This window comes from Pelecanus crispus, chromosome 26 (assembly GCF_030463565.1).
Source record: "Pelecanus crispus isolate bPelCri1 chromosome 26, bPelCri1.pri, whole genome shotgun sequence".
Lineage (NCBI taxonomy): Eukaryota > Metazoa > Chordata > Aves > Pelecaniformes > Pelecanidae > Pelecanus > Pelecanus crispus.
This window is the reverse complement of record NC_134668.1, coordinates 2,460,598-2,479,752: the sequence shown is the minus strand read 5'-3', so window position 1 is coordinate 2,479,752 and position 19,155 is coordinate 2,460,598. Positions and strand designations below refer to the sequence as shown.

Genomic DNA, 19,155 nt, shown 5'->3' with positions numbered 1-19,155 from the left:
AGCTCAGCCTGGGTGTCTGCACCCCGATGGAGACAGATGTGGTGTTCCCTGCTCACAGGGATGCTCTGGCTCGAGTCCCTCCAGGAGGAAGGGGAATCTTCCAGCCCGGCACCTCCAGTGCAGGCAGCACCGGCGGGCAGCCAGGGCTCCTTCCTCCCGCCTGGCCGGTGCAGGGAGTGAATCCAGGCTGCTGCACGGAGAAGAAAGGGGAGTGCAGCCTTTTATACAAAAATACCTCTATTGCTCACCCCGCTGTCCGTGGCCCTCGCCTGCCCGCAGCCCGCGTGGGCTCCCAGCTGCCTCGCGGTGCCGGACCCGGTGCCCGCAGCCAGTGGCATGGCCAAGCAGAGGCTGCTCTTGGCCGGCTCCAGTGCGGCCCCGTGCTACCGGGAGCAGAGCCACCGGGCTGCCCCGGCTGCTGGCACGCAGGCTGCCACATCCCTGCTCCGGGCCCCCTCCGGCCCCGTCAGGACTCCAGGTCGTGGGAGAGCCGCAGCAGCTCCTTCTGGCTGTCGATGGCTTTCAGGTGCTGCAGGTAGGCCCAGGTGGAGACGGGGCTCCGCACGCTCAGGGACTGCTCCGAGCCTGCCAGGGAGAGCTGAGATCAGGGCAGGGCTCCTGCCTCCAGCTGGGCTCACCGATCCCTCTCCATCGCCTCCGGCTCAGCTTGCCAACCCTCTCCATCGCCTCCGGCTCAGCTTGCCAACCCTCTCCATCACCGCTGGCTCATCTCATGGATCCCCCCTCACTGCCTCTCGCTTGACTCCCTGACCTGCTTCCACTGCTGCCGCTTTGGCTCACTGTTCCCCTCCATCACCTCCAGCTCAGCTCATAGAACCTCTCTAGCCCCTCCGGCTTGGCTCATGGATCCCTCTATCACCTCTTGCTCAGCTCATCAAAATCCCCTCCATCGCCTCTCCCTCGGCTCACGGATCCCCTCCATCACCTCCAGCTCAGCTCATAGAACCTCTCTAGCCCCTCCAGCTTGGCTCATGGATGCCTCCCTATCGCCTCTTGCTCAGCTCATCAAAATCCCCTCCATCGCCTCTCCCTCGGCTCACGGATCCCCTCCATCACCTCCAGGTGATCCAGCTCCGCTGGAGCTGCAGGAGCAGAAGGAAATGGGGACAGACTTGTGGGCTTGCACCACTCAGGAGAGGGAGCTCAGCCTCCATCCCTGGGTGCTCCGAGGCATCACAGCATCCGGACCAGCTTTCACCCGCTGGAGCCAGGCTGATGCCCTCAGGACGTCCCCGTGGGTGCGTGGTCCCCTGGGCTGGCCTCGTCCGGCCCCGCATAGCCCCGAGGGGCGGGGGTCTCCCAGCGCAGGGGTGGGGGGCGGGTGGGTGAGCCCCAGACATACATGTGGAGATCCTGACGGCCTTGGGGTCCTCCTGCCGGTGCGGGGAGCGATTTCGCAGCGGGGAGAGCGGAGCTGGGCGCGGACAGAGAGCAGAAGCTCAGCACCATCCCCAAAGCAGCACCGGTGCCCGGCCCCGTCCTTGCCCCCAGCCGGGAGCACTCACCATGCGCGTGGCCGCGGCAGCGCTGCAGGACACGCACGGTCTTTGCCATCATGTGCTGTGGGCAATGCACAAAGGTCACTTGCTGTCACCTGGCCCCACTTTGCTCCCAGGCTGGTAAAACACAGTCCCCTCCGGCTTCAGTGGCGGCTGCAGCTGCCCCGTGCCCCCTGCAAGGGGATGGCTGGGGGTCCTGGCTGCCGGGGGGGGGGGACTGCGCTACTGCCGCAGAGATGCTCTGGATCTGCATCCCAGGGGACGGGGGGACAGCAGGTCCCCCCAGGTGGGGGTCCGCAGGGAGCCAACCCGCCCCACTCACCATCTTCTCAAAGTTGATGAGGTTCTCGGCCAGCGTGCGATTGCCCTCGTGGATGAACGTCATGTCTGCAGGGGGGATTTGGGGATCAGATTCCTGGTCCCTGGGGAGGGCTGGATGTGTCCAAAGGGGTCCCGGCCACCCCGGTCCGACCCATTCCCACCTGCACCCCCAGCAAAGGCCCTGCAGCTCCCAAGCCGAGGCACCCACCTTTGAGGAGGAGGGGCACGAAGGGGATGATGGGGGGGCTCAGCTTGGCGACGGCCAGGCGATAGACCCTGTGGTTCCATGACGGGTCCTGGGGACGGAGCGGGACCTCAGTGCAGGGGGGACAGCCCTGGCTGCTGCCTGCCCCGGGTGCAGGGCAGAAAGCGGGGGCAGCACCTCCACGGCACCCCTGTGACCTTGCACCCTTTGGGAAGCGGGGGCAAACCCTGCCAAGAAGGGGGATACGGGGCGGGAAGGGCTGCGCTCACCAGCATCCGCTCCAGCGCCGCGTGCAGCTTCCGGATCTTGTGGGGCAGCCTCTGCGCAGAACGAGGGTCACCGGTGCCGGCACCCCCACCCTCAGAGACCCCCCAGCTCCCCCAGCAGCTCCTGCTCTGCGCCTGCACCTCTGTGGGCTCTGCAACACCGCCTGCTCCGGGTGCCGGTGAGCAATGGGCTCGGAGCCCCTTGCCACTCTGGTACGGGGGGTTTGGCCCCCAGCTGGGTCTAACCAAAGCCAGGGCTGATCCTGGCCCCCCGCCCGGTGGGAAATGCACTCCCTGCCCTTATCATAGAATCATAGAATCGTTGAGGTTGGAAAAGACCTTTAAGATCATCCAGTCCAACCATTAACCTACACTACCAAGTCCACACTAAACCAGTCAAGGGTAGACCAGACTGAACCATGACCCCAAGTGCCACCTCTGCCCGTTTTTGAACACTTCCAGGGATGGGGACTCCACCACCTCTCTGGGCAGCCTGTTCCAGTGCTTGGCCACCCTTTCCGTAAAGAAATTTTTCCTAATTTCCAACCTAAACCTCCCCTGGTGCAGCTTGAGCCCATTTCCTCTCATCCTATTGCTAACTCCATGGGAGAAGAGCCCAACACCCCCTCCCTGCCCCCTCCTGCCAGGAGCTGCAGAGCGATCAGGTCTCCCCTCAGCCTCCTCTCTCCAGGCTGAACACCCCCAGCTCCCTCAGCCGCTCCCCACCAGCCCTGTGCTCCAGACCCTTCCCCAGCTCCGTTGCCCTTCCCTGGACACGCTCCAGCACCCCAATGTCCTCCTTGTGCTGAGGGGCCCAAAACTGGGCACAGCATTCCAGGTGCGGCCTCACCAGCGCCGAGCACAGGGGCACAATCACCTCCCTGCTCCCGCTGGCCACACTATTCCTGACACAAGCCAGGATGCTGTTGGCCTTCTTGGCCACCTGGGCACACTGCTGGCAGCTCCCTTGCTCAAAGCTTACGGGTGCAGGGTCTGCCTGGACCCCAGCACCCGCGCCAGCCTTGCCCAAGCCAGGGGACCCAGATCCATCACTGCAGACCCTGGGGGACCCCTCGCAGGGCTGGCAGCGGCCCGAAGGTGGTTACCTCCCAGGTCTTGGCCAGGCGGCTGACAGCCGTGTTGCTCACACCAAACATCACTGCGAAGAAGGAATTCAGGTTCTTCTGCTCCTTGAGGCTGCAGGCGAGGACAGAGTCAGGTGAGGAGGCCACCACCGGCTCCGTCCTCGCAGGACCGGGACGCGGGTGGCAAGGCACTCACTGCGCGGCCAGCTTGATGAACTTGCGGAGGAGCTGGGCTCGCCTGCCCACCTCGGGGCAGAGGCACAGCTCCGTGGCCACCCAGTACTGCAGCTCGTTGAAGCGCCGCATGACCCGCTCCAGGTTGGCCGTGGTCACGTCATGAAACTTCTGCGGCCCGACGATGTAGTGGATCATTTCCACCTGCAAAGCCCAACACGGCGGCCGAGAGCTGACCCGAAAGCCACCACGGAGGCATCTCCCACCCCAGTCCAGGTGCTGGCCTTACCTGGTGGATGCTCTTGAAGAGGTTCCAGTCATAGTCGGTGAGGTGGCTGGCCAGGTCCTTGGAGCTGATGAGGTCCAGGGTCTCTGAGGAGCCGACGTGGGGGCCCAGCTGCTCAGGGTGGGGGGTCTGTGCACAGGAGGGAGGACGCCCAACCCCTCCTGCCATTAGCTGCCACAGCAGGGAAGGCAACAGCAGCCCCTTCCCCGGGACGGACACCCCCAACCCCAAGCTGCTACGGAGGCACCGCAGCCCCGAATCCTGCTTGGGGGGGCCAGCCCGGTGCTGCCCCTCCCCGAGACTCACCAGGCTGCCCAGCTCCTCCACGCTCACAGCGAAGAGCCTCTCATTGAGCCCCAGCGCCGTGAACACCCCCACGGCGTCCAGCTGCAGCCCCACTTTATCTGCGGGAGAGGGGACGGTCGGTGCTGGGACGGAGACGGGGCCAGGTCCTGGCTGGGCGTGGGGCACTCGCCACCATGGCACGGCGGCAGCCCAGGCACGGTGGCATCCCCGGGAGAGCCCGCTCACCTCCGGCCGAATTCACCTTCACCAGGATGTGCTCCCTGTCCCGGCCGAGGCGGGGGGCGAGGGACCGCAGGATGTCCCGCACCGAGGCGTTGACGGGCAGCACCGTGATCAGGCACGAGTGGTCCAGTCTGTAGATCTCGTAGGGCACTACGGTGCGGGGGGAAAGGGCTTCAGCATCCCAGCCGCCGCGGAGGGGACGGTCCCCGCCGTGCGTGGACCTACCTTTGTCCTGGGCTCTTAAGGCACAGCTGCTGTTCAAAATCGCCTCCTCCTGGCTTGCGAGCCAGTTCACCGAGCTCTGAGCCTGCAGCCAAGCGGGGAGAGAGCGGGGAGGGTGCCTCCCCCCGGCCACCCCTCCTGCTGGGGGTCCCCAGGGGGCAGGGGTGACCCAGGGCTCCACCCCACCCCGCCCTGGCACCCCCCGGGGCCGCCCCTACCTTGGGCTGGGGAGAAACACTGCCATCCCCGTTCTCCAGCCTGCAGAGAGAAGATCAAGGTGGTCTTAGAGCCCCACAGCCCACACCTCGTGCTGGAGACAGAACCAGGTCTTGCGGCCCCCAGGATCCAGGCCACCGCCAAGCCCCCCGAGCATCCCCGCCCCACATGGCACCGGAGAGTCTCGGCCGTGTTTGACCCCCTCCCTGCGGCTGGGAAACCTCCACGCCGGGGACAAGGTGGCCTGAGAGCTGCTGGCATCCCCCCAGTCCTGGCAATCGTTGCTTTGCTGGCCGAAAGCTCAGCCCCATGAAAAGTGCGATCCCCCTACACACGGGGGGTGCAGGATGCGGGGACGTGGGCATCAGCAGGGGCACAAGGGGACAGAGCCAGGCTCTGTTTTGGGTGGGGACACCCCCTCCTTCCCCAGGGGACTCACACTCGGGGCCGCCGGCGGTCCTGCGCTTGCTCCTGGACCAGCCCGCCCAGGCGGGGGTCCTGGCTCGCCAGGTCCGCGAGGTTCTGCGGGAGAAAGGTGCCCGGTGGTCAGCACGGGGTGTCTGGGGCCAGACCCCCCTGGGGACATCCCCACCCCGCTCCCAGTACCTGCAGCAGAGCCGTGGTGCTGCGGTCGCCCTGCAGCAGCCGCCCGTAGAGCAGCACCCACTGGCTCACCAGCCGCAGGATCTTCCGGCGCTTGTGCAGGGAGTAGGTGGCCTTCTCCTGCTCCGAACCCTCCAGCGGCTCCGCGCGGAAACTGGGACCAGTCAAGGGCACCAGCACGGGCGATGCGGGGCTGGGGGGCGGGCAGGGACCCCCACACGTGTGCACCCAGGACAGGATGGGAGATGGGGATGTGCCCTGTGCCCAAGAGCCTGGGGGATTCGGGGCTCCCCTGGCCAACCCCTGAGGTCCCACCGAGGTGACAGGGAGCGAGCCGAGCGTGCTGGTCCCTGGCAGGGGGGTGCACGGCTTAGGACGGAGACCGGTCCCCCCCAGCTCCAGCCGCAGAAGGATATTGGTGCAGCAGGGCTCTGCAGAGCTGCGAGGTCGGCATGAACACGGTGTAAGTCAGCAGGAAATCCCCCAGCAGCGTATCTGGAAGAGACCAGGCCACCGTCATTCACCCTTCACGGTGTCCAGCGGGCTGGGGACACGGCGATCACAGCCAGGAGGTGCAGCTGGCTGGAAAAGGGTCACCCGTGCCCTGCCCGGGGTTGGCCTGTGATCTGCCCGCCACGGTGACCATGCTCACGGAGGGTCACTTGTGGCTCCTAAACACCACGGAAAGGGCAAGCTTGCAGGCTTTGGGGGATGAAAGAAAATTCAAGGGCTGCACTAAAAGCGCAGCGCTGGGCGGAGAGTTAACTCCAAGGCAGCCACCGATGACGCCAGCTCGGCCGCTCTGATTTTTTACCCGCTGGGGACATCTCCTGGTTCCCGTCTCTCCCAGCTTTGCTCCTCTCCGAAGGCAGAGGGAGGTGGAGGGATGTGGGACAGGAGGGAGGAAATGCTCCCGGCCCTGGAGCTGCCTCCCTCTCCTGGCCTCCATGGGGGATTTTAGGGCGAGAGGAGCAGCTTTTGGGGTTGAACACTGGAAGAAGGCAGCGCCGCTCGGTGCTAGTCCTGCCGGCACCCTGTCCCCAGCCCCCTGCCCATCTCAGGGGGGCTCTGGGACATGGTCCCCAGACCAAGGGGGTGACCCCCCCACCTACCCACGGGGTCGTAGAGCGTGGCGTCGAGCCTCATGAACTCCAGCAGATGCTCAAGGATCTTCTCCGGCGTCCCGGCCATCACCAAGTACCTGGTGGGCAGAGCACCGGGCACATCAGGGAAGGATGTGGCACCCCAGCTGTGGGCAGGGCCACCACGCCGGGCCACCGGGCCACTCGACACAGTGGTCAGCATGGCCTGGCATCCCTGTTCCCCCTCCGGGGACGCAGTCATAGAATCATAGAATCGTTTAGGTTGGAAAAGACCTTTAAGATCATCCAGTCCAACCATTAACCTACACTACCAAGCCCACGCTAAACCAGTCAAGGGTAGACTAGACTGAACCATGTCCCCCAGTGCCACATCTGCCCGTTTTTTGAACACTTCCAGGGATGGGGACTCCACCATCTCTCTGGGCAGCCTGTTCCAATGCTTGACCACCCTTTCCGTAAAGAAATTTTTCCTAATTTCCAACCTAAACCTCCCCTGGCGCAGCTTAAGCCCATTTCCTCTCGTCCTCCCAGTCCTCCCAGCAAACTCCCCCGAGGGAAGCCAGCGAGCGGCAGAGGAGGCAGAGGGACAGGCAGCGTCAGCTGGCAGCGCTGCCGGCACGGCTGCAAGGAGGGACAAGGACAGCCCGCTGTCACCTGCTGCTCCGCGCCGCGGCTGGCTGGTTGCTGCCACCCTGCAGGTTCTTCTGCAGGACGAGCACCACCTTCCCGTGCTCCTTCAGGCGCATGGTGTTGGCCTCCACGTCCTAGGGAGAGAAACCAGCCGTCAGCCCAGCTCGGACCCGTCAGGCAATGCCTGGCTGGCTGGCTGCACCCCAAAACCCCCGTATTGGCACGCAGCGAAGCGTCCTCCCCTGCAAACACCACGGAGGGTGCACGGGGCGTCCCGGCTCGGACCCAGCGCCCCGCGAGCCCCCTGCCCACCTTGAGGATGTGGTTGAAGTCCTGCTTGTCCACGCGGAGGAAGTGGCAGTTGTCCTCTCGTAGGATGATGGTGGCCGCGCGGGGCGCGTCGTTCACCAGCGCCAGCTGCCCGAAGTCGTCCCCCTCGTGCAGGGTGGCCACCAAGCCCTGGGGGGGGGCACGGGGGGTGAGGGAGGGGGTGGGAGCCCTGGTCCCTGCTGGGCACCGGTGATGCGGGGTGTCCGGAGAGACCTGCTGCCGCAGGGACACACCTACCTTGCCGTGGGTGACCACGTTCACCGAGCCCTTCCAGATGATGTACCACGACGTGCCTTTATCTCCTTGGCTGAACACTGCAGGGGAAAGGGCGGCATCCAGCAGTCGAAGAGGGGGACCCCCCGAGCATCCCTCTTCAGCCCCCCCATCCTGAGCCCCCAGCCCAGGCGAACGCGGCGAGTGCTCTGGTCCCCTCCATCCCTGGTCCACGAGGACACAGCGGGAGCATCCATGTTGACGACAACGGCTCCGGCTGTCCTCCCTGGGCTGGGGACCGTTTCCCGGTGGACCGGCCAGCCCTGCACGGCTCCTGGGGCAGACGGTACTCACGCACGGTGCCTGCTCTCTGGTGTGACTCGAACATCAGCACGGACGCCAGCTCCCGCTTCACCTGCGGCAAGAGGCACCTGCCATGAGGGTCACCCCGGCCCGGAGCTGAGCGAGGAGGGGACACACGTGGCTGGGTGGGATGGGGCGGGAAGGGGGCCCAGGGATGCTCAGAGAGGGCCAGGAGAGGATGCCCAGATGGGAAGCGATGGGATGCAGGAGGATTTGGGGACCAGGAGCAGTTTGGGGGGGCACACACACACGCCGTGGGGGAAGCAGGGCACAGCCGCACTCACTGAGTTGGAGAGATGAGCCACGGCTTTGATGTGCAGGAGCTCCTCAAATATCAGCTCCAGCTCGTCCTCCGTGCGCTGGGCAGGCCTGGGAGGGGAGGAGGGGGTGAGTGGCCGTCCGTGCCCCCTCTGCCCACCACATCCCGGGGCTCAGACACCCCCCTCCAGACACAGCCCCCTGGCCAGGCAGCCTTTCCCCCCGAGCCTGACAGCGGTGGAAGAGATGCTCGGGTCACCCCATCGCCACCACAGCGGCTGCCCTTTGGTACTCCCGACTCCCACGGAGCGGGGTCGAAATGAGCCCCACGTCCCCGCCCCGGCCCCTGGGGAGCAGCCCGCCACTCACGGCTTGCGCAGGGCCATGGTGAGCAGCGCGTCGGGACCCAGCTGGGCCAGGAAGGCCAGCGCCTCCAGCAGCTCCTCGGCATCCCGGAGCCCAGCGCTGGGCTCGGGGCTCAGCTCCAGCTCGGCGAAGCGATAAAACTGGGTGTCCTTGTCCTGGAAATGCCACTCCTGCTTCACTGCGGGGGGGAGAGCGTGCGTGAGCTCCGCCGTGCACCCACGGGAGACCCACTGGGTGCCACGTGCACCCACGGGAGACCCCAGCGGCCCCTGGTGCACCCAGCCTCGCCTCGCGAGACCCCCGCCGCCACGCAGGGGGCTGCCACCGCCAGCCCTCACCGTGCGTCAGGACGCCTCCGTCCACCAGCACCTGGCAGACGCCAACGGCCTGGCTGCGCGTCTGGACGGCGAGCCCGGCGCTCAGCAGCCAGTCCACCAGCTCCTTCCCGGAGCAGCACTGCCTGCAAGGGGAGAGGGTGTGAGAACCGCCCCCGAAACGGGGCTGCGGCGCCCGGCGCCCCAGGTGAGCCCTTGCCTGGGATGGGCAGCAGAAGTCCTGCCCTCCTCAGAGGGCTGCCGGGGTCCTCAGCAGCCCGCGGTGCCCCCCGGCATGGCAGGGGTGCCGGCCGTCCCACCTGTGGTGCCGCAGGTGATGCTTATGGTCCCGGATGAGGCCAGGACGGGTGCTGGTGAGGTGGATGAAGAGGAGCTTCCCGGCTCGCCAGATCTTCTCCGAGGATGCCTGGGGGTGGCAGGGGATTTTACAGCTTGCAGGGGAAGCGGGGAGGGCACGGGCAGCGAGGCACGGACCCTGACTGCGCTGACCCCTCGCAGGGTCAACCGTGCCCCCGACACCCTGCCCAAGGTGCGATACGCCTGCACGCCCACCCCAGCACCCCGGGGTCTCCATCACCTGGCCCCAGGAAGAGACGAGCCCAAGGGAGCGAGCGTCCCAGAGCTGAGGACCCCAGGATATGGGGGTGGTCCAGCCCCCCACCCCTCACAGCGTTCAGCACACATTCCTCCATCTCCCACCTCCCCAAACTCACGTCCTTGTGAGTTCTCCCAGCCTACCCACCTGGGTAAGGCTGTGTCCATAATCCAGGGTGGCTTCAGTGTCCAAAAGTGGGGTCTGGAAAACCAAAAAGAAGGGAGTTGGTGGCCGTGGGGGGTCCGCAGTGCCCCCCCTCACCCCGCACACCCCCGGGGGGCCCCTGCCTCCCCCAAGGCACGGTTCAACCTCATGCGCTCTGCACCAGGCAAGGAGCCGAGCATCCCTGCACGCTCACCAGCACCGATCTCCTAAAACCGAGGCAAAGCCTTTACTGTGCCCCATCCTTGCTGAAAAGAGACGTGCGTACTGGAGAGCTAACCCCCAGAAACCCCCCGCGGTTATGTTTAACTTCAGAAAGGGAAGTGCATTCAAATGAGGGAGCTGGGAGATAAAAGAAGGAAGTTAAAAGTAAAAATCCTTGCAAAGAGGGATCAAAGACGTCGTATTTGAGACACGGAGCTTGCCACTGGAGGAGGACTTCAGAAAGACCTGGGGAAGCTGGCACAGCCCCGGGGGAGGGAGAGGTGTCCAAAGCCTGGGGTTTTTCCTCCAGCTTTGAAGCCGGGTCCAAACAAAGAGGACAGAAAAGATCCCAATCTCCGGCGGGTTACGGGAACGGCCCGAGAAAGCCTTGGAGAGCTGGAGGATCAGCTTGCAGAGGACACCAAGGACTGGCCTCATGGCCAGGCTGTCCCACGGCAGATGATGGGGAGCAAGAGCTCTCACGGAGAATGAGGGTAGCAGAGAGCCATGAGGAACACGTGCCCGAACCCTTCCCTGCAGGCAACATGTCGGGGGATTGGTCTCGAATCACAGCATGGCCAGAAAAATTATGCAATAAATCCTGAAAAATCAGCTGTAACGAACCACCGGGACGTGACGGTCCCCGGCGCTGAGAGGAGCTCAGCAGCGAAACGGTCGAATTGCTAAGGGTGATGTGTAAGCTCGCGCTTCCCTTGGTGCCAAGGAGCTGGCAAGTATGAAGCTGTTTTTCCAAAGGATTTTAAGGGAGATCCTGGAAATGATGGACCAGGGAGGCAGAAAGTTACTGAGCATGTGCTGGGTATGGGGAAACAGTGCAGCGGGTAAAATTCAACAGAGACATGCCTAAAATAAGGCTTATTAGAAGAAAACAAGCCCAATTTTGTCTCGCTTGTGGTCAGAGGATCTGAGCTCAAGCAGGAGGCCACGGTGACCGAAAATGTGAACTCAGGCCTCGACAGCTGTAAAAAAATGCAAATAGTGGGATGGGTGTCAGTGGGAAAAGAGCAAAATAGGAAACCTCACGGATCCACAGCACACCTGGTCACCCCCAATGCGGCGCTGCCTTAGCCTAAAGGAGAAAAACGCGCCCTTTGGGGACGGAAAACCCCCGTCACCCACCGAGTTTTTTGCTCTATTGAACTTAAATCCGCACGTGATGAGTTGATCCAATGCTGTTTTGTAAACCGGTTCCTCTTTAATGTCTATGCCATTTACCGATCCTAAAATAGCTCGGGGATCCCAAAATGGCCTGGGGGTCCTAAAAAGGCGCAGGGCGTCCCTCCTGCAGCGATCCGTCATCATTCATGACACGGTGTGACGGACCGGCTGCCGACCGCCACGGTGCAACCCGGGGCCGGGTTCAGCTCCGCCGGGAGCGGTGCCAATCCCTGCCAGGCCACGCTTGAGTCCTCAGCTTCTCCATGACCGCTCATCCCTCTGGATATCCCCCACCGGCAGGTGCTTCTGTAATCCTTGTGCCTATTTTTCTGCCAGCTTTTTCCCCTCGGGGAGGGGATGCTCCAGGTAAAAGCAGAGCAAGGAAGCGATGGGCCATTGCCCACCCCAGCCACAGCCCTAACGCCGGTGCGAAGGCGGCCGTGCTCCCGTCCAGGTGCTGCCCAGAGGGACGAGGGCTCCGGCATGGCCATGGCCCTGAATACACAAAATAAACAACCTTTCATCCCAGCGTGTGCTGCACAAACCACATGCCGGGGAAAGCTGAGAGCACCCGTCAGACCTGTTCTCCACGCGCTGCCCTGGCCGAGGCAGTTAATGCACTTTGAGCATTAACCCCGAGACAGGGTCAGGGCCATCCTTCCTTGGGGTGTCTTCACCTCGAGGGGAAGGTTTGGCAGTGCCCCCCTGTTTATTTCTGGCTGGTAAGGGGTCTGCAGCACTCCGGGCCGGTGGGAGGTGGTGGGCACTTGAAACACGGCATCATCTGGGCCAGATCCTCCCCGGATCTGCTGGCTCCAGGCTGGCTGGGAAGGTCTGAGCAACCCCAGCAAGAGGGACAGCAGGACGAAAGCCTCAATTAAGGAAGCCAAGGGCAGAATTAGCTGCAGAAGCCTTCTTTGCAAATGAATCTAAGGACATAACCACCTACCAGGAGCTGAGGAGAAACCAAAGAGCCCTGGCAGCTCCTGGCCCAGGCAGCAGGGTGAGGGAGGTGGCTACCCACCGATGGGTGCTGGGATGGGTGCTCTGCCCTGCGCTGCCTGCTTGCCTGTCCCAAAGCCTGCGGGCTCACACCCTGCCCGGCTCCGGCTGCTCCCTCATCTCCTCCAGCCCTTTCATACCCCCAGGGCTGCCCCGTCCTCCTCCGGACAGCCCGGACAACTCGAGCCACCACCGTGCCCCCAGCAGTGTGCAACTGGCTTAGGAGAGATTTGGGCAGCGGACGGAAAACAAGCAGCTCCGTGAGCGCAGCAGGTCCCTGGGGACGCTCCTGACCTGGCCAGGCTGCCGCTGGGGCTGGGACATTGTGACTTACTCACTCTGCAAACTTTCCTGAGCCTCGTGACCGCCCCGTGGAACAGGAAACGCGCCGGCAATTGCAGAGCAAATGTTTGCAAACAGGAGCCGGGCTGCAGCCGGAGCGTGGAGCTAACTCCCGTGGGACCCGGAGGCTGATGTCACCCCCTCGGGTGCAAGCGAAAGCCGCTCCGGTCCCCAAACAGCCTTTGCCGTCACCCTGTAAGCAAGGTCTGTCCTTGAGGCAGGGAGCCAGGATGTGCCACGGTCCTGCTCCAAGCTGCGCGCACAAGGACGCCAAAGGAGACTGAGAAAAAACCTGCCCAAGGATGAGTGCTCGGAGCGATTTCTCCCTCCTGGGGTTTTCTCATTGCCAGACCAGCTCTGAACCACACGCAAAATCTCATGGCTGGCCCCAAAAACCCCTTCCTGAAGCATCCTTGCTCCCCAGCTCCCGGGTCCGGACCCACAGGATGCCCTCCCCACCCTCACCCCCTGCTTAATTGTCGCAGCATCGCTGCCGCTGTCTCCAAACAGCTTCCTAAGGAGTTGCCTCTTTCCATCTTCCTGCTTATGGGACACGCGGGCGCTGAGATCCTGCCTGTCTCCAGAAATCCGGCAGCGGCGGGCGGCCGGCCAAGGCCGGCAGCGACCGTTCCGTGCTCGCGCGCCGCTTTTGTTTGGGATCCCGAGGAAAACAACAGGAGTTATTTCAGGCTTTATGGCTCCGGAGAAAGTCCTCGCCCATCCGCAGCCTCAAAAGGCACGGCAGCCAGCCAGGGGCTTGCTGTCCCCCGGGGACCCTCCTTGGGGAGGGGGGCTCAGGGGACCCGCTCCGTCCCCTCCGTCCTCTCCAGGGATGTGGCGATTGCCGGCACGATGGCACTTGGACGCTGGGAAGGGTGAAGGATGGAGCTTCTTGGGGACGCTGGGCTGCGGTGTGCTGCCGATGCCAGGGAACTGGAGCCTGGGCTGGCGCCTCGCAGCAAGGAGCAGAGCTGGAAGGGATTTGCCAGCACCGGGATCAGGCGGACAGGTCCCCAGGAGGGATGAGACGGAGCCACCATGCGAGGAGGCGTTTCCAGGAGCCGCAGGCGGGCAGCAGTGGGGACAAGGGACAATATTGCCGCTCCGAGGCACAGCCAGATGGTTCCCTGCCGTCCACCCCTCCCGCACCTGCCCCAAGGAATGGGTGCACCGGGAGCACCCTCCTACCCACAAAAAGCGGGGAAAACACCCCCTTTCCTGCAAAGATCAGAGCCACTCCCCTCAAACGGCCGGCGGCTGTCCCCACGCACGGCAGAGCCACGCAGGGAGGGGATGCTCCTGCCACGCCGCACGTGCCACCGCGCTGCCAGATTTTGTCAGATTTATCCTTGTCTGGCAGTTGAGCGCAGTAACGCTCCAGCCTCCTGCTTTCCCGGCTTCCCTGGCTTTTTGCCACTCAAAAAGACTCCCCATAATTAAGTTCCTAAAAGTTCCGGGAACAAAAAAAAATATCAGTAAGAAGGGGAAAAAAAGAGAGGAAAGGATTTATATTTGTGAAGGAGCTTGCACGCTGCATAGACATGCTGAAAGGGGGGTTGTTCCCTTAAAGAAATTTCACTTTTTTTCCTTAAAAACGTTTGTCTTTGGTCAAGGAGTGGGGGAAGGGGAAGGTCACAAGGCTCAGCAGGGGCAGGTGAACGGGCTCCAGGGTCACCTCCCAGCCCGAAGGAGACCGAGAGCATGGCCCAGCTGCCTTTTGCAGCCCAGGGACCCCCAGGAGACCCCCAGCAGCTCCTGGCCAGGGGACAGCACGGACCCAGGAGGGCAGGACGCGATGTTGAGCATCGTCCTGCTGCCAAGCGACAGGTTTCTCCTGCAGAAACGGCCTGACCTGGCGGGGAGGGAACGTTTTGAACCCCGTGTGCCGCAGGGCCGCGGGGAAGGCCTTTCGCGTTCACCCGCTCGGGGTTGGGGTGCGCTGCCCGGCTGCCGTGTGCCGGAGCACAATAAGCACCGGGCTTGTTTCACGCCTGGCTGCCAGCTCTGCCTGGAGAAGGGGTTAGGGCAGGCGGCTGCAGAGATCTGCTCCCTGCACGCCTCGCCTCGCCTCCTGCACGCCTGGCTCCCTGCACGCCTCGCCTCGCCTCCTGCACGCCTGGCTCCCTGCACGCCTGGCTCCCTGCACACCTGGCTCACTGCACGCCTGGTCTCTTGCACGCCTGGCTCCCTGCACGCCTGGCTCCCTGCACGCCTGGTCTCTTGCACGCCTTGCTCCCTGCACACCTGGTCTCTTGCACGCCTGGCTCCCTGCACGCCTGGCTCCCTGCACGCCTGGTCTCTTGCACGCCTTGCTCCCTGCACACCTGGCTCCCTGCACACCTGGCTCCCTGCACGCCTGGTCTCTTGCACGCCTGGCTCCCTGCACGCCTGGTCTCTTGCACGCCTGGCTCCCTGCACGCCTGGCTCCCTGCACGCCTGGTCTCTTGCACACCTTGCTCCCTGCACACCTGGCTCCCTGCACGCCTGGCTCCCTGCACGCCTGGCTCCCTGCACACCTGGCTCCCTGCACGCCTGGCTCCCTGCACGCCTGGTCTCTTGCACGCCTGGCTCCCTGCACGCCTGGTCTCTTGCACACCTTGCTCCCTGCACACCTGGCTCCCTGCACGCCTGGCTCCCTGCACGCCTGGCCTCCTGCACGCCTGGCCTCGCAGGCAGCAAACACGAAGGGGGAGCAGGGCGCGGGTCACAGCTCACAGCCCGCTGCCAGGCCGGCCGGGGAAGCAGGCAAGCGCCAGCCCTGCCCTGCAAAGCCGTGCCAGGGCAGCGGGGCTGGCGGCGGGCGATGAGCCCGGGGGACCCCGCTTGGCTCTCGCAGCGGCTTCACCGACCCCCCCTCCGCTCCCCGAAACCCTGCGGCTGCCCAAGCGCGGACCCCCGGCCCGCGGGGGGACGCTGCCAGCGGCGGCGGGGGAAGCCGGCGGCGCGGGGGTCTCCGCGGCTCGGGGTCAGCCCCCCCGGGGCTCTCGGTGGTGCGGGGTCCCCCGGCCGGGCCGCCCCCCCCCCCCGCCCAGCCCGCACTCACCCAGCGGATGCCCTGGATGCGGGGCAGGCTGCGCCCCTCGCCCTCCAGCCGGATCTCGTAGCTGGAGCTCCGGAACAAGTGCATCTTCTTGAGGAGCACCGAGAGCCGGTTACCGTCGGCCCCGGGCCCGCCGGGGAGCGGCAGCGGCGGCGGCGGGGGGCGAGCAGCACCGGCCCCCGGCTCCAGCCCGCCTCGCCGCGCGCTCTGCCGGCTCCGGGCTACCGGAGCCCCCGGGCCCCGCCGCGCCGCCTCCCCGGCCGCCCCGGCCCCGCGCACCTTCATGCGGCGGCGGCGCGGCGGGGCGAAGCCATCGCGGCCGCAGCCCGGGGCTGCTCCGGTGGCGGCGGCTCCGCGGCGCTGCTCGGGGCGGGCCGGGCCGGGACGGGCTCGGAGCCGCCGCCGCCGCCGCCGCCGCCGCCGCGCCGGGCTGGGCGCGCCCCGCCCCGAGCAGCGCCGGCACCGGGAGCGGGGCCGGGGCACGGCGCTCCCCGCCCGCAGCCCCTCCCCGGGGTGCCGCGGCCCGGCCCCCCGCCCGCCGCGGCGGGAGCCCCTCTGCTTTTGGGGACCCCCCCCCCCGGCCTGGCCACCCTGGGGGGGGCAGCCCCGATCCCCACCCGCGGGACCCCCCGTGCCGGCCTGCGCCCTGCGCGCCCCCCTGGGACCCCAGCCCCTGGGATCGGGGTGTCTCCAGGAGCCCCTGCGCTTCTCCTGCGCACCCCACTGGGGCTCTGGGTATTGGGGTGTCTCCAGGAGCCCCTGCGCACCCCACTGGGGCTCTGGGTATTGGGGTGTCCCCAGGAGCCCCTGCCCTTCCCCTGCGCACCCCACTGGGGCTCTGGGTATTGGGGTGTCCCCAGGAGCCCCTGCGCACCCCACTGGGGCTCTGGGTATTGGGGTGTCCCCAGGAGCCCCTGCCCTTCCCCTGCGCACCCCACTGAGACCCTGGGGATTGGGGTGTCTCCAGGAGCCCCTGCCCTTCCCCTGCACACCCCACTGGGGCTCTGGGTATTGGGGTGTCCCCAGGAGCCCCTGTGCACCCCGCTGAGACCCTGGGGACTGGGGTGTCTCCAGGAGCCCCTGCCCTTCCCCTGTGCACCCCACTGAGACCCTGGGGATTGGGGTGTCTCCAGGAGCCCCTGCCCTTCCCCTGCACACCCCACTGGGGCTCTGGGTATTGGGGTGTCGCCAGGAGCCTCTGTGCACCCCACCAAGATCCTGGGGATTGGGGTGTCTTTAGGAGCCCCTGCCCTTCCCCTGCGCACCCCACCGAGACCCTGGGGATCAGGGAACCACAGGGACCCCCCTGCCCTGCCCAGTCCTGCAGGGCCCAGCCTGGGGTGGGGAGAACGGGGCACAGAGGTGCTGGGAAGTGGGAGGCTATTTGTGCTGGGGAGGTGGCCCCGAGCCTCCGACCGGGGATGACAGAGGAGCAGACCTGGAGCGTGGCCCGGCAGTCCTGGGAGCGCTTGTGCTGGGGCTTTTGGCGAAAAAGAAAGGGGGTTCTGCCAAAAGGAACTTTTAAAATAAACCCTGGGTTTTTTTATTAAAAAAAAAAAAAGATTTAAAAATGTATGTATTTTAAATAAGTCCCAACCAGCAAAGTGATGAGAAACGTCGGCTGGATACGAGCAGTTTGGATATTCATCCTTGATGCACTCCTGCTTCCTCTTTTGATCAGGCACCCCAGGGATTTTGGGGGCCACGCCACGCTCCTCAGCACCGCCACTCCTCAGGGCCACCCCACGTGGGCCTGGAGATGCGATCTCCCTGCGTGGCCTTGGGCAAATCCTCGAGCAGCCGTGCAGGATGGGGACAGCAATCCTCCCTCCCGCCGTCTGCTTCGCCTGCGTGCGCTCGGAGGCAGAAAAGGCATTTTCCTGGAGGCTTCGGGCGCCGCTGCAGCCGCTGCGCTCTGCTGCGAGCGGGGATCACAACAACCACCCACGTGCAATTACGGCGCTGAAGAGTCTCGCGCCGAGATCTGTCACCACTTACGCCGTGCCCGGAGTCCGCTCTCGTGTGCGGTTATCTGGTCCAGGACCTCCAAGCCAAAGCAGGGGGGCTGCTGCGTAACCCTCCTCTGTGCAAATCCTTCCCAGGAGTCTCGCTAAAGGACTCCCAGCCTGTTTCACTGGCAACCCAGTACGGCTACTGGTCCCAGTGGGTCCCAGCTGGGCAGGGAGAGACGGGGCAATGCAGGGGCTGGATGAGGCTGGATGCTGCCTGGAAAACACTTCAACGGGTGGCATTTAAAATGCACAGTGGAGCAGTTCCCCGTCCAGTTTCCCAGCTGAGGCCCCACGGACAAAGCAGACGTGGGTGGGTTGGATGGAGGCGGCATGACCTGGGGACTCGGGAAGCTGTAGAAACAGGCGCAAAAGTTCCCGTTTGATTATTCTGCTGCAAAAGTTGCATCTTCTGCACCCCTGTCTTGAAGCCTGGCACGGCGGGGTGCATGCGCACACCATGCCCGGGAGGTGCAGGCTCCTCCTGGCCCTTCTCACGGGGTGTTTTCTGTATTTACAACATTAAACATATTCCCCTTTCCCAGGAAACCACCAGTGCCGAAAGCTTATCCCCTCTCAGCCCTGCACCGAGCCCTACGCTGCAGGCACAGACCGCAGAGGGGAGGTGATGTAGGGATGGCGGCATGGGGTCTGCCCCAAAACGCGGCTGCGAGTGCTGTGCCAGCGCCTTGTCCCAGCGAGCCGGGGCTTCTCGCTTCGAGTCCCAGCTTGTGCCTTGGAGTTGTGTGTGCCCCTCCACTGCCTGCGTGTGCATCTGCCTGCGTGTGCATCTGCCCTGCCTGCGTGTGCATCTGCCTCAGTGTGCATCTGCCTGCGTGTGCATCTGCCTGTGTGTGCATCTACCTGCGTTTGCATCTGCCCTGCCTGTGTGTGCATCTGCCTCAGTGTGCATCTGCCTGTGTGTGCATCTGCCCTGCCTGTGTGTGCATCTGCCTGCGTGTGCATCTGCCTGCGTGTGCATCTGCCCTGCCTGCGTGTGCATCTGCCTGCGTGTGCATCTGCCTGCATGTGCATCTGCCCTGCCTGCGTGTGCATCTGCCTGCATGTGCATCTGCCCTGCCTGTGTGTGCATCTGCTCTGCCTGCGTGTGCATCTGCCTGCGTGTGCATCTGCCTGCGTGTGCATCTGCCTGTGTGTGCATCTACCTGCGTTTGCATCTGCCCTGCCTGTGTGTGCATCTGCCTGCGTGTGCATCTGCCTGCGTGTGCATCTGCCCTGCCTGCGTGTGCATCTGCTCTGCCCGCGTGTGCATCTGCCCGCGTGTGCATCTGCCTGCGTGTGCATCTGCCCTGCCTGCGTATGCATCTGCCCTGCCTGTGTGTGCATCTGCCCTGCCTGCGTGTACATCTGCCTGCGTGTGCATCTGCCCTGCCTGCGTGTGCATCTGCCCTGCCTGTGTGTGCATTTGCCCTGCCTGCATCTGCCCTGCCTGCGTGTACATCTGCCTGCGTGTGCATCTGCCCTGCCCGCGTGTGCATCTGCCCGCGTGTGCATCTGCCTGCGTGTGCATCTGCCTACGTGTGCATCTGCCCTGCCTGTGTGTGCATCTGCTCTGCCCGCGTGTGCATCTGCCTGCG

General features: G+C 64.8%; 1 protein-coding gene across 1 annotated transcript; it reads right to left on the bottom strand.

The window, feature by feature from the left end:
* Positions 1–466: 466 nt before the first annotated feature.
* On the bottom strand, positions 467–15,833 carry RAPGEF3 (Rap guanine nucleotide exchange factor 3). Its single transcript, XM_075725021.1, has 27 exons — positions 15,552–15,833; positions 9,767–9,820; positions 9,324–9,430; positions 9,028–9,149; positions 8,693–8,867; positions 8,350–8,434; positions 8,057–8,117; positions 7,727–7,803; positions 7,472–7,618; positions 7,184–7,293; positions 6,539–6,627; positions 5,843–5,921; positions 5,430–5,580; positions 5,263–5,345; positions 4,826–4,865; positions 4,611–4,692; positions 4,389–4,535; positions 4,164–4,261; positions 3,861–3,986; positions 3,594–3,775; positions 3,419–3,509; positions 2,316–2,366; positions 2,050–2,137; positions 1,843–1,907; positions 1,527–1,581; positions 1,364–1,435; positions 467–585 (listed from the first exon to the last, which is right to left on the bottom strand). Exons 1-27 carry the CDS (start codon positions 15,831–15,833, stop codon positions 467–469), a joined length of 2,838 nt encoding a protein of 945 aa, XP_075581136.1.
* Positions 15,834–19,155: the final 3,322 nt, after the last annotated feature.